Source organism: Molossus molossus, unplaced genomic scaffold, assembly GCF_014108415.1.
Source record: "Molossus molossus isolate mMolMol1 unplaced genomic scaffold, mMolMol1.p scaffold_m16_p_9, whole genome shotgun sequence".
Classification (NCBI taxonomy): domain Eukaryota; kingdom Metazoa; phylum Chordata; class Mammalia; order Chiroptera; family Molossidae; genus Molossus; species Molossus molossus.
The window spans coordinates 11,821,821-11,839,255 of record NW_023425403.1 but is presented as its reverse complement, the minus strand read 5'-3'; the positions used below and the strand labels follow the sequence as shown (position 1 = coordinate 11,839,255).

At 42.1% G+C, this 17,435-nt stretch overlaps 1 protein-coding gene across 1 annotated transcript in view; it reads right to left on the bottom strand.

Annotated features, from left to right (window-relative positions):
- Nucleotides 1-16,332, bottom strand: part of FAM149A (family with sequence similarity 149 member A) — a 52,426-nt gene extending 36,094 nt beyond the window's left edge. Inside the window, exon 1 of the mRNA XM_036250104.1 lies at nucleotides 15,701-16,332. Within this exon, the coding sequence (XP_036105997.1) occupies nucleotides 15,701-16,332 (632 nt within the window). The remainder of the gene's footprint in view (nucleotides 1-15,700) is intronic.
- Nucleotides 16,333-17,435: the final 1,103 nt, after the last annotated feature.

Genomic DNA, 17,435 nt, shown 5'->3' with positions numbered 1-17,435 from the left:
GAATGCAGAGGCTTCTGCTGGGGACATTTCCTCTGGACATGAAGACCTGTGAACTAAACTCGCTGGCAGCCCCCCCCCCCCCCAGGCCAAACAAGCAACGATGAGACAGAGACCAGATGACTGCAAGGGACGCCTGGGCACACAGCAGTCGCCGGTCTGCGGCTGTCTGTAATCTAAGCAGGCTCAGGTGGCCTTGGTTGGGACCCACTTCTGCTCTTTGGCTTCTTCCCAGCTCTTAGCTCTGCCTTCTGGGCTCTCGCTTCACCCTCTGAGTCATCTCCATGAACATGAAATGGTCCAGGTTTGCAACTGAGGATGCTCTCAGCCTGCTGCCTTCCTGAGAAGATCGGGAGGGGGGAAGCAACGTTGCTGTCCTTCTAGTCCCAGCTGGTAGTGCCTCCACCACTGCACCAATCTCATACACTTTGTGCTTTTCTTTAATTTATTTTTTATCCTCACCTGAGGATAAAGTGGGAGGGAGAGAGGGCGAAAGAGACAGAGAGAAACATTGATGAGTGGTCGCCACCCACACGACCCCAACCGGGGCCAAGGACAAACTGCAACCGAGGTATGTGCCCTTAGTGGGAACCGACCCTGGGACTCTCTGGTCCGCGGGCCGATGCTCTAACCACTGAGCAAACCAGCCAGGGTGTTTCCTTATTATATTTTTTCAGAGTTCACTCCATTAGTCCTAAGACATACTGACCTTTCTTTCTGGGACAGAAATAGATTTTATTCAATCCAATGTATCTGAAATATGATCATGTCAACATTTAATCATAAAAATGGTTGAGATATTTTAAATTACTACATATTTTAGACTTACCAGGCCTCCACAATCATGTGAGCTAATTTCTTAAAATAAATATTTTTTAAATTTCTCTACCTCTTTCTCTATGTCTACCTGTAAGAATATATCCCTCTATATAAATCTATAAGTAGGGTAAAGATGTTGATGTAGACATAGATATAAGATGTAGCCCGTTGGTTCTGTTTCTCTGGAGAACGCTGACAAATACACTGGTGAAACTGGAATAAATTACTGAGTTTAATTAATAATAATGGATCATTGTTGGTTCATTAATTGACAAATGTACTACAATATTATGAAATGATAATACGAAGCAACGTCTCTGCAAATTTAAAATTTTTCTAAAATAAAAAACTACTATTTAAAAATGCATTGATATGAACATAGGGGTACATATGTTCTTTCTGATTGGTGTTTCAGGCTTCTTAGTGTATATTCCTAGAAGTGGGATCACTGGGTCAAATGGAAGTTCGATTTTTAACTTTTTGAGGTAACACCATACTGTTTTCTATAGTGGCTGCACCAGTCTGCATTCCCACCAGCAGTGTACTAGAGTCCCCTTTTCTCCACACCCTCGCCAGAACTTGTTTGATGATTTGTTGATGGTGGCCATTCTGACAGGTGTGAAGTGATACCTCATTGTTGTTTTAATTTTCATCTCTTTGATGATTAGTGACATTGAGCATTTTTTCATATGTCTCTTGGCCATTTGTATATCCTGTTTGGAGCGGTGTTTCTTTAGGTCCTCTGCCCATTTTTAAATTGGGTTTTTTGTCTTCCTTTTGTTGAGTTGTGTGAGTACTCTCTATATATTGGAAATTAACCCCTTATCTGATGTATCATTGGCAATTATGCTCTCCCATACAGTGGAAAGGGCAATTATGTTCTCCTTTTCCATTTTGATGGTTGTTTCTTTTGCTGTGCAGAAGCTTTTTAGTTTGATGGAGCACTATTTACAATAGCTAAGATCTGGAAAGAGCCCAAGTGTCCATCAATAGACGAGTGGATAAAAAGCTGTGATACATACACACAATGGAGTACTATGCAGCTGTAAGAAAGAAAGATTTCTTTGAGACGACATGGAGGGACCTGGAAAGTATTATCCTAAGCAAAACAAATGAAGCAGAGAAAGACAAATACCACATGATCTCACTTATTTCTGGAATATAATGAACTAAACAAACTGATGAACAAAATAGACCCAGAGTCATAGAAGTAGGGTACAGACTGACAATCCTCAGAAGAGGGAGTGGTGGGTGAGGGAAGGGATAAACCACAGAACTTATCTGCATCTATGATAGACATAGACAACGAATCTGGAGACGGGGTGGGGGGGTGGGGAGGAGGATGTCACTGGGGGGAAAAGGAGAAACATCTGTAACAAAAATAAATTAATAAAAAAAAAATAAAAAATAAAGTGCAAGTGTACTTAAAAAAATAAAAAAAAAAAATGTATTGAACTCCTCTACACATTTAAATGCATTTTACAAGTTAGTAACTACTTTTCAAGAAGACCAATAAAACAATATCATGTTTTCTTATTTTAATGTGAATAGTATAATAATCTTAGAAAGTGCTAGGTAACCTTTGAAGTTCACAGCTTATGTGAAATTATAGAAAAATATAGAATATATGATTTAACATAAAAATAAAAAATATTACCTAGGTGGCAAAATTTATAAGGGCATTATTTTTAAATGATTACCACAGATTTCAATAGTTATATTTTATAAATAATATCATAAATTTGCTTTATGTGAAATTTTTCTGAGAACAGCCTGTGGAAAGCAAAATACAATTGTGTACTTGATCCGCTTCGGATTAGCACGTTTCTATGCAATACTGCTAGAATGCCGCTAGATGCTAACCTTTCCCGTCTTTTGCACTTTGAAAACAATGCCGGAGGATTCTCATGTTTGTTTTTGTAACAAAATTTAGGATTTACGTAGTGACAATTCATTGCAGTGCAGAGGTAGAATCCTGTTTAGATCAGAAATCACTTCTGCAGCGAGCAATACCGAGTGTATGCAGCCAACAGAAAGTGTCCCGGTGCTAACACGCACCTGGATGAGCGCTTGCGCACCTGCAGGCAAATAGGGTCCAGGCCTGCGTACCTTACTTCTCAACCTCACCGCAACCTGGAACGTGGCTGCTTTTGCAGAAAAGCAATATTAGGTAAATTACCAATATTAAGTAAAACTGGGTAAACAGTTTTATCCAGATCTGTCCAGTCTGACTTCAAAAGCATACTCCCCTTTTTAAAAATTGTTGACAGATTTACAGATGTCTCCCATGTTCTGTCTTTTTGCTCCCCTCCACCCGACCCCCGCCCACCCCAGGCCTTCCCCATACTCTTGTCTGTGTCCATGGGTTATGCATGTATGCATATATGTTCTTTGGTCCTTTTAAAGATTTATCTCAGATCTAATTTGCAGATTTCTGTTCAAGTTTCTTTTTCATAGGTGTTCTATGAACATCTATTATAGATATATCAAATACGTTCTCTAACAATATTCACTAACGTTTCTTTAATACTTGCCACATCCCAGGCTGTTTTAAACACTTGGTATATATGTTAGTGCGTTTAAGCTACACAATAATTCTTTGGAGGGGGGATACTGTTAGTACCACTCTGCAGATTTGTAAACGGAGGCACAAAGAAGCTGACGGTGTGGCAGAGCCACATTCTAGCCTGGTGACAAAGCTTCCACCTACTCCTGTGTAGGGCACCCCCTCCAACGCCCCCTGCAAATAACTCCGGGAAGCTAAAGCTCACTCCGTTTAACAAAGACTAAAACATAGTCTAAAAATTTAGAGGAATGCTATATCTAAAAAGAGCAGAAGGAAAAAATTATCAAATGTTTAGAATGAAAAGTAAAAAAGTAGAGTCCTAAGTAATCTATGAGGCCTAGGGCTTATATAAAATTTTAGAAGGATATAGAATTAGTATACCATTCAAAACAAAACACCTATATTGATTACTTAGAAATCTAACAACTTCAAACTGAGTACTGAAATCTATCAAGGACAATAACTATTAGGTAAGATCATACAAAGTTGCCAGTAGTATATTGTTTTGAACCAGAAAAACAGAAATTTTGTTTCAATCTTATACACTGGATAAATGGGTTCAATAGCATTTATTAATATCCAATATTTTTTCTTACTTTTAAGCATTTACTTTATGATACATTTACCAGTAGAAAGTGAAAGAAAGAGCAAATAACCCCCTAAAAAAGAACAATCCAAAAACTGTTTTATAAACATTTTTATAAAGAATTCATCAGGCTTTCATAAATATATTCTATGAAGAGTTCAATTTCCCAAACTGCAACATCAAAATAGTCAAATTTAATGCCCCCAAATGTTTTTTACTATTTGATTTTATTTATGTTTTTAATTAGTAGAGCAGAAAACTGAGACTTTGTAATAATTTTGTTTCAGTTTATTTTATGGGTTAAAGTTTACTAGGTCGGATATTATAAAAGCTATGCCAACTTTCTTTTCATTAGAGTTTGTGTGAACAAACATGTCATTCACAAATGTATATTCAACATTCCTGTATTCTTACATTTAAACTGTCTTCAATAAGCAATATAAAGTTGTTGCCTACAGTTTACATTCAGAGGGGATTACATTTGCCCCTACCAGACCTGGCTGGGGGCTTTAGCTATCCAAAGCACCCTAATCCAATCAAAATTAAGAAGATTGAAATCTGGGGTTCAGTCTCTGTTACACAGGTCTATTTCCATCGCATCCTAACTCCTGGGTGGTTTCTGTTTATTGTCTAGTTTTTCCAGATTCACTAATGCTTTTTGGTGAAAATAGGGTTGCATCTTGTTTTATGGTCAGTCTGAGACAAAAACAGAGGTTTCCAACAGGGACAAGTATGTGGATTAGAAGTGTATTTGGAACATGTGTGTGCACACACAATATGCTTGACTAGTTCAGCCCTCAAATTCTAAAACTAGAATTTATCTTGAGCAAGGTCATCTACTGTCACTATTTTGCATAAAAAGGTGGTTTCACAACAAAAGAAAATTGTCACATATTTGCTATTATATAATTCTTTGTAATCCCAGTGTGAGAAATTCATTAGTGATTAATTTAAAAATTGTCACTTTGATGAATCTTTAAAACAAATATCTCATTAGATTTTTTTAGATAATCAAAATTATATCATTTATGTTAGAAATCAACAAGCAAGAAAGATACAAATTGTTAAATGTTGTGTGAAAGAAATATGTTCATTGGATGAACATAAATATAAGAACCTGGCAAGGATTACAGTTGTCAATTTTTAATTACAAGGTGTTTTCTTTCTAAAGACTCCTTTAAGTGAAATGTCTAATTAAGAAAATTCCAATGTGCAGGTATATTCTTTCCCCTTGGAAGGGCCATTTCTAATTCCTTCTGCTTCATTTTTTTCTAGTAAGACATCTTTAACTCTTAAGTGCCTTACCAGAATGTATAAAATATTTGCTTTGCTATTAAATACATACAAAATAATTCATAATACACATATATATAATAAGCTAGAGTTGACAAAACTAATGCTTTATTCTAAAGAAGTCATGTTTTATATGATAAAAGTCATTTGTTATCTGTACTTCAAATTGGATAAAATTAAGCTTTAAATTTGGTCTTATCAGTATTAATAGGAATACTATTCTGAGGAAGTTACTTTTAGGTTATTTATTAACATGATTTTTATTTTTCAAACTTATTTTTATTTGGAAAGAGTCTAATTTCTTAAGAGTGGGTTTGTTACAGGAAAAATACCACCAACTACCTTAGAAGTAGATTTTAATTTTATTGATCATTTTAAACAATTTGTTAAAAATAAACACTTGGTTACACGTATTGTGTATGATATGCACAGATTGCTTACATTTCATTGTTATATTTTCCACATATTAGCCATGTGAAATTAGACAAATTCTTTATCTTTCTGGGTCTCAACTTTTTCATCCGTAGAATGAAAGTAATATCCCTACCTTGTACGTTTGTTCTGGGGACTCATGGTAATGTCTGTAGATGCAGCGTTTGCTACCTAGTAGATATGGAAACCAGTTCTTGTTTTAAACGCTAAGAACCTTAGATTTGTGCAATTATACATATCTGAGTACTGCTCGTGTCAGTCAGTGAAACACAATTACAAAAATATCAAATCTAGTAAGAAAAACAGAAGTCTGAGGTAGGTTTTTTCTTGAGACTATATCACCTCCTTCAAAATATACTTCATATACTAAAGTTAAAGTTCCTTGGGAATTATTTTTATTCATTAACTTGGCAACACACTTACTGTTTTTTTGTTTTGTTTTGTTTTAAAGGGGAAGGACTAATTTTATTCAATGTAGATTCTTATTTCAACTGAATTATAAAGAATCTTGCATGTACATGAATAGTTTCGAAAAATTCACTGTTTAATGTTAGGAATTTGCATTAAATGTTGCATTTTAAAATAAATCCCTATTTTAATCTTCTATGCATCCAGTGATATTCTCTGAAATAGAATTATTGGTATTAAAAGTCCGATGTAAATTGTGAGCTCCCTACATGGGGTTCGTTACTGGCATTATGATAAATTTAAGATGACAATCACCTAAGAAGAATATATATGTACATATCCATAGGAAGAGAACATTTTATTTAGTTCAGCTTAACCTTAATATCCTATTTATTAGTCAACAGTAGGGAAAGTCTTACTCGACAGTTTTTCTTGTCATTGCCGAAGGCCATCAGCTTCTTTCCCAAGTTCACAACTAGATATTTAATCATTCCAAAGGCTTCATTTCACTTTTATGCTTTCTTCAATATGGTGTCTTCACCGGCCACTTCCATCTCTCAAAAATAGAGAGGCAACTTTTGAATTTTTTCAATCTGTATTTAATAAATAGTATGTATTCATTTATTTAACAAGTAGCACATAGCATTTAATGAATTATGTTCTCTTTAATACATGTCTGCATTACGCCTAGTATTCCTAGCACTATAAAATGTTCAGATAATTTTTTGCTGCAAAGCAAAATTGTTGTCTATGGATTGTAAAGTTATTCATATCCAAAGGGATTTGGCTGTTGTTATGTGAAACAAATATGTACTGCAGTGGTGAGGGAAAAACAAGAGTTCTCTGGACGTGAAGGATGCATAGTAGACTATTTTTAAATGTTAGCTGGTCTATTTTCCCCAGTGTTTTCATTATCCTTGACCCTTCCCACATTGAATAATAAAAGGCTTTCTTTTTTTCTTATTGCTTCAGAAAACAGAGAATGTGATAGGTTTTTTACCCTTGATTTTTATATTGTCTTTTTAAAGCCTAAACTTACAAGATTGGTACTAATTTTTAACAAAGAAAAGGATTTAGAAGGAAACATCTATCTGGGAGTTTCTTCCCAACCCTCAGAAGGGAAACAGATTCCCCAGAATGGGGCGATGTTGTGGGCTTAGAATTTCTGCCTCTGGGAAAGGAAGTCTCAGCGAGATTAGGGAACGAGGATGTGTGACATGAGGGGCCACTACCAGGCGAAACAGTCCATCAAGGACACTGTGCCCTCGGAAGGCACCCGGCCAGGAGGTGGACTGGGGGCAGACACCCAGCCAGCCTTCACTTGATCCGCACCATGGGCAGGAACGGCCTCCTGCAGGAAGGGGCGTCTTTGCTCATTACCCTGGCTTTCAGCACCACGGAGTTCCTGCAGGATGTCCTCCAGGACACTGTGGTTCAGAGGCACAAACCTCAGACGTCAGGTGAGCTGGAGGTCCAGGTGCAGGCTGACCGAAAATGGACTTATAAGGTAGAGATCAGTTGGAACCTTGCTCTGATCCTTCAGTAGAGTTTGGGTAAGGTGACAGGATCCCAGAGGGAAAAGAAGGCTGTGGTGTGGGGTGGGGTGGTGAGGTGTGGAGTGGTGTGTGGTGTGGTATGGTGTGGGGTGGGGTGGGGTGGGGTGGGGTGGTGTGGAGTGGTGTGGAGTGGTGTGGTGTGGGGTGGGGTGGGGTGGGGTGGTGTGGTGTGGTGTGGAGTGATGTGGTGTGGTGAGGTGTGGAGTGGTGTTGTGTGGTGTGGTGAGGTGTGGTGTGGTGTGGTGTGGGGTGGTGTGGTGTGGTGTGATGTGGAGTGGTGTGGGGTGGTGTGGAGTGGTGTGGGGTGGGGTGGGGTGGTGTGGAGTGGTGTGGTGTGGAGTGGTGTGGTGTGGGGTGGTGTGGTGTGGGGTGGTGTGGTGTGGTGTGGGGTGGGGTGGGGTGGTGTGGAGTGGTGTGGTGTGGAGTGGTGTGGTGTGGGGTGGTGTGGTGTGGGGTGGTGTGGTGTGGAGTGGTGTGGTGTGGAGTGGTGTGGTGTGGTGTGGTGTGGGGTGGGGTGGGGTGGTGTGGAGTGGTGTGGTGTGGAGTGGTGTGGTGTGGTGTGGGGTGGTGTGGAGTGGTGTGGTGAGGTGTGGAGTGATGTGGTGAGGTGCGGTGTGGTGTGGAGTAGTGTGGAGTGGTGTGGGGTGGTGTGGTGTGGTGTGGTGTGGTGTGGTGTGGTGTGGTGTGGAGTAGTGTGGAGTGGTGTGGGGTGGTGTGGTGTGGAGTAGTGTGGAGTGGTGTGGGGTGGTGTGGTGTGGAGTGATGTGGTGTGGTGTGGTGTGGTGTGGTGTGGTGTGGTGTGGTGTGGAGTGATGTGGTGAGGTGCGGTGTGGTGTGGAGTAGTGTGGAGTGGTGTGGGGTGGTGTGGTGTGGTGTGGTGTGGTGTGGTGTGGGGTGGTGTGGAGTAGTGTGGAGTGGTGTGGGGTGGTGTGGTGTGGAGTAGTGTGGAGTGGTGTGGGGTGGTGTGGTGTGGAGTGATGTGGTGTGGTGTGGTGTGGTGTGGTGTGGTGTGGTGTGGTGTGGTGTGGAGTGATGTGGTGAGGTGCGGTGTGGTGTGGAGTAGTGTGGAGTGGTGTGGGGTGGTGTGGTGTGGTGTGATGTGGAGTGGTGTGGAGTGGTGTGGTATGGTGTGGGGTGGTGTGGTGTGGTGTGGTGAGGTGTGGAGTGGTGTGGTATGGTGTGGGGTGGGGTGGGGTGGTGTGGTGAAGTGTGGAGTGGTGTGGTGTGGTGTTGTGTGGAGTGGCGTGGCATGGTATGGTGTGGTACGGTGTGGACTGGCATCCTCCTGAATGTCCCATGATAGACAAGGTTGGTATGAGAGCAGCACACTGACCAGGGGTTCCCGTGAGGACCACAGAAGGAAGGAAGAGAGACCCCTGTCTTGCAGGGCCTGTGGAACGGTGTAAGGGACCTGGGCTATAGAGGAGGACGAGACGAGATTATGGGCACTTTAGTGCATCCAGCAAGGACAGAAGTTATCATAGAACAGGTGAGCTCCTTCCCCATCCCTGAATGTCCTGGTCCCAGAATGATGTGGAACCCTAAGATAAAGCTGGAAGAAATCCCTTCACAGAGTTTTTGTTTCTACTGCTGTGGCAGAATCTGGTTGTCACTGTCGCCAAGCTCTGTGATGCGCATCATCCCAACAGCGTTCTTTACCATCTTCATCCACAGGCCCAGCGCCCGCCATCTCTCTGTGCCCGCAACTCTTAGGCATTAATTTAATTCTTTAAAGCTCGGCCACGTTCGTGCTACTTCTCTACCTAAAACATGTAGTGGCTTTCCCAGTGCTAACTAAAGAGGGTGTGGCACCAGGTCCCTCCCCAGTTTTCTCCTAATCCCTCTTCAGGCGCGATGTTCCCAGCGAACTGAATTCCTTGATGACGCAGTGCTGCACCTCCATGCGTTTGCTCACACGGCTTTCGTCTCCTGGAACGTCCTTCCAAACCCCAAGTACCTATGTACCCCCATCAACGCATCCTTTACTACTCATCCTTCACCCCGCTTCTCTCCCTAATCTATAGACTTCTTCTCTCTTAAGTGTGTGCTCCTGTCATTTTTTTAAAAAAATTGCTGGCTGATTAATTTTAGAGAGAGAGGAAGAAAAAAAGAAACATCGATTGTTGTTCTACTTATTTATGCAATCGTTGGTTGATTATGGTATGTACCCTGACTGGGATCGAACCTGAAACCTTGGTGTATCGGAAGGACGCGCTAACCAACTGAGTCCCTGCCCTGGAATTTGTCTGAAGCTCCCTTGGCTCATCCATCCTGTTTTCCATGTTCTTTGCTGATAAGATTCACTTCCAGCTCTTTCTCTATTACTCAAAAAGCCCAGCTCCCTCTGGGTTTTAGATGGAATAACTAATTTTATACATACAGTTTGACAATTACTGTTTGGAAAATAATATATTTACCTTTCCCACAGGTACTGGCAATAAACTATATTGGATGCTAATTGTGGGTGATAAATACAAATATATTTAGAATAATGAGAATTATAAACTAATAGTAGTAGCTATTTATTGTATGGCTTATGTAACAGTCACTATAGAGAGAATTTTTTTTTATCTCTTTTGCTGTTTACAATATCTCTTTGAATGGGTATTATTATTAATTCTCATTTTGTGGGTGAGATAATAAGGCTTAAAGAGGTTAATTAAGGTACTCAGGGTGAATTCTTAATTGGTATTTTATTCTTTGTATTGTCAGAAAAATTATAAACTGGGATTTGAATCAATGTCAATCTGATTTCAAATCTATGCTCTAGAAACTGTACTAATTTTAATTAGGTATTACAATTTTAGAACTATAAAGAATTAAAATCTCATATCATAGGATTGTAGCTAAGAACCTGGCACATAGTAAATATTATACAGGTTAGCTATTACGTTAGAGAACATTCAAAATGTGCTCTTTAAATACCCTGCAGAACATATAACTATTACCTCAAATATAATTTTTGCCATCTTAAATATAATAAAAAAGTAAAGAAGATAAGACTGACACACCTCAGAGGGAAGAGGGGAGAGGAGAGGGAAGAAATAAATGAAGGAACTTATATGCATGTATGCATGTATGCATAACCAATGAACACAGACAATAGTGTGGGGAAGGCCCAGTTAGGGAAGAGGAGGGGGTCAATGAGGGGGAAATGATGGGACATCTGTAATACTTTCAATGATAAAAATAAATTTTAAAAAATCAATTGCAAAAGGTAGGAAGAACAAAATTGTTTTTCTAGGTTTAAGCAAATGTTAGCCGTGGACAACCAAGTCAAGTTTATTATTATTTTTAATGAAAATAATGGTCATCTGACTTTAATAGAAGGTAACAGCCATGACCACTGTGTACTAGCTCACCATTCGTCCCTGTGAAACACAGAGTCCCAGCAGAAAGCATTGCTAACTTTGGGAAAACTCCAAGATGACGAAACAAAAAGACCCGAGACAACAATTATTCCTAAAGAAAGGCATTTAAATTGCCTCTAGATTTTTAGAAGATTAGGAACCCGTGAGAATGGATTATATGAGAAAGAAAAGATTTTCATGCATTCATTTAATACATTTTATTAAATGTCTTTTCTGGGCCTGTGTTGCCTTAAGTGTCATAGAGCAGACAAAAGTCCGTAGTCTCAAATGGATATAAAGTATGATCTAAATCAAAGGATTACCGGGTAGAAATGGGCAGGAGGTACACAAAGGGTGAATTGTGTTGGTGTGTGATACTACTGATGATTCTTCATTTTTGCTAAAAATTAAAAATTAACATTTGGATCCCAGGGTGGCAGACATTTCTTCTAGGTACTGCACAGCAAACAGTGGTGATGCTAATTAAAGAAACTGTTATCTTCCGCAAGCTGTTCAGGAAGCATGATGGAAGATTATAGCATTCTTCATGTCTTCTCCCAAATAACTGAACTAAAAGATGTCATGTTTTACAGACATGTGATAAATGTAAATGAATTATTTTTTTCACCCTTGTCTTCACCTGGAATGTATGTATCCTTCAATGAAACAAGCTCTCAAATTTCATTTCTGAGCCAAGGAGCAGATAGTAATCATAGATCACTACGATTTAGGCACTCAAAATATTATTTTAATTAATTTTTGGAAGTCCCTGTGAGGAAAGTATTATCACTATCTCCATCTTATCATGGTGGGAGTCTACAGTTTGGAAAACTAAATAATTTGCCCAGAATTACAGGATAGCAAGTGGTTTGAGATTAGAAGAAACCAACTCTTCTGATTCCTGGTCCACAGGCATCGCTCCAACTCTAGGTTGCCCCAAGTAACCAATGAATTGAAAGATAAGACCCTGCATTCACTTTATTGCCAGCCAAGCTAACAAACCCTGCAGGCCATCACTGCAATATTTCCACGCCAACGTGACTCTAACAATGGAACTCACTCACTCAAAATAGCAGTAAGCATAGGCCAACAGTAATAACTTAGAAAAGATATAAATACTTCCTGACCACATGTTTACAATCTACCAACATTTCTATATTATATTGCAATTACCTTTTTGAAATTTAAAAATGTGTTTTATTTTATTTATTTTTAAATTTATCCTTATTGTTGAAAGTATTACAGATGTTCTTCCTTTTTTCTCCCCATTGAACCCCTCCTCCCAGCTCCCCTCCCCTCCCCCTGCCTTCACCACACTGCTGTCTGTGTCCATGGGTTATGCCTATATGCACACAAGTTATTTGTTTTATCTCTTCCTGCCCCCTCTCCCTTCCCTCTGAGGTTCCTCAGTCTGTTTCCTGCTTCCATGTCTCTGGACCTATTTTGTTTGACAGCTTATTTTGTTCATAAGATTCCACATATAAGTGAGATCATGTGATATTTGTCTTTCTCCGACTGGCTTATTTCGCTTAGTATAATGCTCTCCAGGTCTCTCCATGCTGCCTCAAATGGTAATTTCTATCTACTGACCAACCCTATCTATTGTTAGAAATTCTACTTCCAAAACAAACAGAGAATAAAACCTATTACAAGATAATGGTTGTGTGATTCAAACCTGAAGTGCAAATGGAGGTAGCAAAGAGGGATGGCTGAGATGGAAAAGCAGTGTAAACGAGGTACAAAGTACAGATGAACCACATGGCAGGTGAGGGTGAAGGTACTGGATCACATATCGGGGTGCAGGAGAGGGGGGTAAAGAAGGCAACTCAATATCCTCCACTTCTGGTTCAGGTGTGAGCAGCCAGCGTGCCCTGCGGAATGAAAGGGTAAACCCATTTCCACGGCCGTTCCTTTGTCACAGATCAAAACTCATGCTGCTATATAGCACCTTAGTGAAAGGGGAAAAAAGACTCTGAATTGAAAGTTTGCATGTTAGCCCCCTCCCCCAAATTAACTTCACTGTTTTTAGTTTTAACAAAGGCCATCATGATCAGGCCCAATGTAAAATGCACAAGCTTTCTTCAAAAAAGTATAGACTGTGAAGGAGGGTTTTGCTTTGTAACTGAGTGTAATGGTCTTAAAATTAGACTAATGTTTCTCAAGAATCTGTTCACATTTCTGTACATGTTGACACATCCTCTCTGCCTACACTTTTTTCTTCCTGCTCCTACTTTGTTTTTTACGTAAGTATATTTCGTATACAATATTATATTAGCTACATTAGTTTCAAGTGTACACTTTAGTGAATCGACATTTTTATACCTTACAATGTGATCTAGTAATATCTGTCACCATGCTACTTATGATAATATTATTGACTATATTTCCCTTCCCTTTTCCCGTCCATCCCCCATCTCCTCCCTTCTTGTACCGTTGTTCTGTTCTGTTTCTCAGCCTGTTTTTGCTTTGTTTTTTCTTCACTTTTTGTTGTTGTTTTAAAATGCCACATATAAGTAAAACCATATGGTAATTGTCTTTCTCTGTCTGACTTATTTCACTTAGTATAATACCTGCTAGGCTCATCCATAACCCTAAGATTTATATGAAATCACAAAAGACCACAAATAGCCAAAGCAACCTTGAGACAGAAGGACCAAGTTGGAGGTGTCCTGCTTCTACCCCTACTTTAACCACCATCGTTCTCCAGGTCTCTGGGCTTTAGAAACTAAATACACTATTTTAATATTAATCAAGCAGGCTAATAAATTATCTGCAAACTGGTAGATGAGGTGGTAGTTGTATGATTTAAATCCATTGTTTAATGATGTTTGTATACTCAACATTATAAATAGTCACCCCAGAAATCCAAGAGGGGAAAAATACTCTTCAAGATGCAAAAGGTCTGTAGTATTAAAGGAAAAACCACCTTAATATTTCCTTCCTTTCCCCTTTGTACACTTTATAATTTAAAAAAGGAATAAGATATGAAAGAAGAGGAATATGGCTATTTGTGCATGCAAACAAACAAACAAACAAACAAACAAACAAACAAACAAACTGGTATACTCAGAAAGCTTTCTGATGTCCTACAGAGAGTACAAATTTATTACCAGGAAATTCCTTGAATGTACATATCTGTGCTTATTATTTCTCATAGCAATTATCTACAATTCAATGACTCCACTTTTAGTAAAATCGATACATTTGCTAATGCAAAATAGCCACTTGTGTCAGTAATGCCAAATACAGTATTATTTAAAAAGCATCTGTTAAAAATGTGTAGACAATACAAACATAGACAACACAAAGATGCTCAAGCATGTAAACCAACACTAGTTCTTTCACTCACCACATTTATGGGCTTCAGGGCCTGTTTGTAAAAAGCACTAAGACTAGTTTACGATCAGTGTGTAGATCTGTTTGCTCATAAAACATTGATTGCATAAATGTTAAGGACCAGTAGCCAATAACAAAGGTCTAATTCCTTATGCACACGAATTTTAGCCACTTATCCAAATGCAACTGACTTTCCTTAGGAAAAAAAAAGTCGGTTGATTCATGTATTTTATACTGCACTATTTTAAATGAAAAGAAACAACTTACTTAACTGTATTTTAGCACTAAGATGAATGCCATACAGTTGTTTAAAAATGTAATTATTTAAATTGTGAATGGGTCAGAATCAGCCTTAATGCAAAAGTTCTCTAGTTAATTTATTTTTAGTGAAGGGGTGTGTGTGTGTGTGGGGGGGGGGTTCGCCTTCTGTATTAGCAGGACTGACTATTGTTTCTTCACTAGTTTATAAGGCAGAATCTCCATTCGGAATGGGCCCTTCTGGTCTGCTTTTCATCATTCACTATTGTAGAATTCAGAAAGCTGAATATTTTTGTACCCACTTAACTGTTCATTAAAAAAATAAAATTCACTTTAATTTTAAAATGCACATTTTATAAGAATGTTTTCATTACTGCTTTTGGTGGTGAAAAGATGTGTGTGCCTGTATGTGTGTATTTTGAGAGAAATGCCCCCCCATTCCCAGTGAAAAGTCAAAGGTTGGAGCACCTCGAGGCACTTTGCAAGAAGTCAGGAGCTCTGTGGTACACATCAGACGTGTCCTGAGCGTTACAAACTCCCTTGGTGTCGGATGCTGTTATACATATGTAAATTAACTAATGTCACACCAAGAAAAGTCATCCAATTTGGGATCAGAATTGGGGCTGACCCTTGAAAAGCAGGGAGGTACCATTTCTTACCATCGAAGCTGCCCACGTGTGTATTCAGTTACCCTGCACACCTACCATAGTCAGCATTAGAGACAGGGACCCGAGGCTCCCTTCACAGTCCTAGAGAAAACCAGACTCTCAACAGTATGTCAACGCTCAGCTGAAGAGAGACACGATTCTGCCCTGTTTCCTTCAAGCCCCCTTCATCTGCATGCCTGCTCCCCCGTGAACAGCAGAGAAGTGTGTCTCCGAGAGAGCTGAGCAAAAGCCTGTCACAGCGGGTTGGAAGAGAACAGAAAGGCATGACATCGAGACCCAGGAAACGGGCAAGGAGGGTGCCCAGGGGAGTTGGTGGAAGTGAATGCAAACAGCACAGTTTTCTAACGGGCGCCTGGCGAGGCGGCTGCTGCAGGCGGAGAGACAGGGGTCTCAGGGACAGACAGACAGGAGGGGGCCCTGCTGCTACTCACGCGTCTCCGCCCTCCGAGTCGCTGTCTGAGGCCCACTCCTCACCGATGTCTGGCAGGGTGGAGAACAGGGTCTTGGGGCCAGGCCCGGGGGGCATCCCAGCGCTGGGCTCTCGGTCTCCGGGGCCAGGCAGGCAGGGGTTTCGTGGGCTCGAGGTTAAACTGCTGCTGCCGGTGGCGCCCCCGATCGACGGCAGCGCGGCCCAGACCCCGCCAGGGCCCCGGGGTGGCCGCGCCAGCGCCAGCAGGTGGGCGGGGGAGCCCGCGGTGCTGCCACCACCACCGGAGGGGGGCAGGGGCAGGGCCTGGGGCTGGGGCTGGACTTTAGTTGCTCCGGGACTACTGGGCAGGGAGAAGGGGATCCCCACTGCTGGCGGCGCGCGGCGCGCGATCCGGGGGTGGGAGGCGGCGAGCAGAGGCTGGAGCGCGGCCGGCGCCCCGGGCGAGGTGGAGCGGGAGCCGGGCTCCGCGGCGGGGAGCAGGGCCGGGGCGGGGGCCGTGCTAAGTGCTGTGCCCGCCGGCCCTGCGGCGGCAGCGCCTTCCGATTTGCTGGAGGAGGCGACCGACGGGGGCGCCGTCGAGGTCTTGAAGATTTTGGCAAAGAGAGAGCCAAGGTCCAACACAGCGACCTTCATGTCCCAGCCTTGGAAATGCGGTCCCGCTGCTGCTGGGACCTCAAGACCGCAGGGAGCCGGGCTTGGGGTCCATCCGCCGCGCTCCTAGGGGTCCGGAGGCGGCGCCAGACGGCGGCGGGGGTCCGGGGGGCCCAGTGTGCCGCGGGGCCCGGGGCCTCTGGCGCGCTCCCCACGCAGGGAAACGTCCCGGGCGCTCAGCTCCGTACCCTGGAGACGGACCTTCCCGAAGCCCAGTGACCCGCAAGCGCCCAGGCTGCGGGGCCACCACCGCCCTCCGCACGCAGTGTCCCTCTGCCCTGGTGCCCTGCGACCCCAGAGCCGGGGTGCAGAGGCTGCCGCCCACCGCGGCCCAGGTGGGGACTGGGGCCTCGCCCGCGGAGACACCCCGACGGCCCCCGGGACCCAGCGGCGGTTGCTAAGCTAACAAAGCCCTGCCTAGCTCTCTGCTAATTGGGCCGACTGCAGCTCCCGCCGCTCGGGGCTGGGTCCACCATGGATACCCCGGCTCCCTCCTTGATTCCTGCCTTAAAGGAACACTGTCCAATTTCGCCATCACCCTTAGGGCTTCACCAGACTCGCCAAGCTCTGTGCTGAGGGCCAGGAATTTGAAGAGTTCGGGGAAAGATAACTCTGCTTCAAAAAGTCCCGGAACATATCTAGTCTGACAAGACCAAATGCCAGGGTCAGGGAGGTGGCCTGCTCGCCCACAGGGGGGAAGGTTGGTAAAAAAACAACAACGGAACAAACAACAACAAAAACACGTGTATTCAGGTGAGGGGGCTTGAAACAGCAGTGCCCACTCCTCCCACTTCAGAGCCCTGTTCAAAGTGTGTCACTAAAGATGACATAGCAGAACACCCACCAGCTTGACAATAAGATTGAGCTCTGACAGCTAAATGAGTAAAAATCCCCATGCAACGTGTGCGTTTAACCTATCAGAGTGGAACAAGAGATTTGACAACTAAAATGTCTGAGAACTCAAACTATAATCAGATTGATTAGATATAAACTCAAAGCAGATAGGAGGAGAGGGAAGCGTTTCTTATTGAGTGGAATATATCTCATTTTGCTAAATCTGAAGGATTCATACATGTGAAAGATGA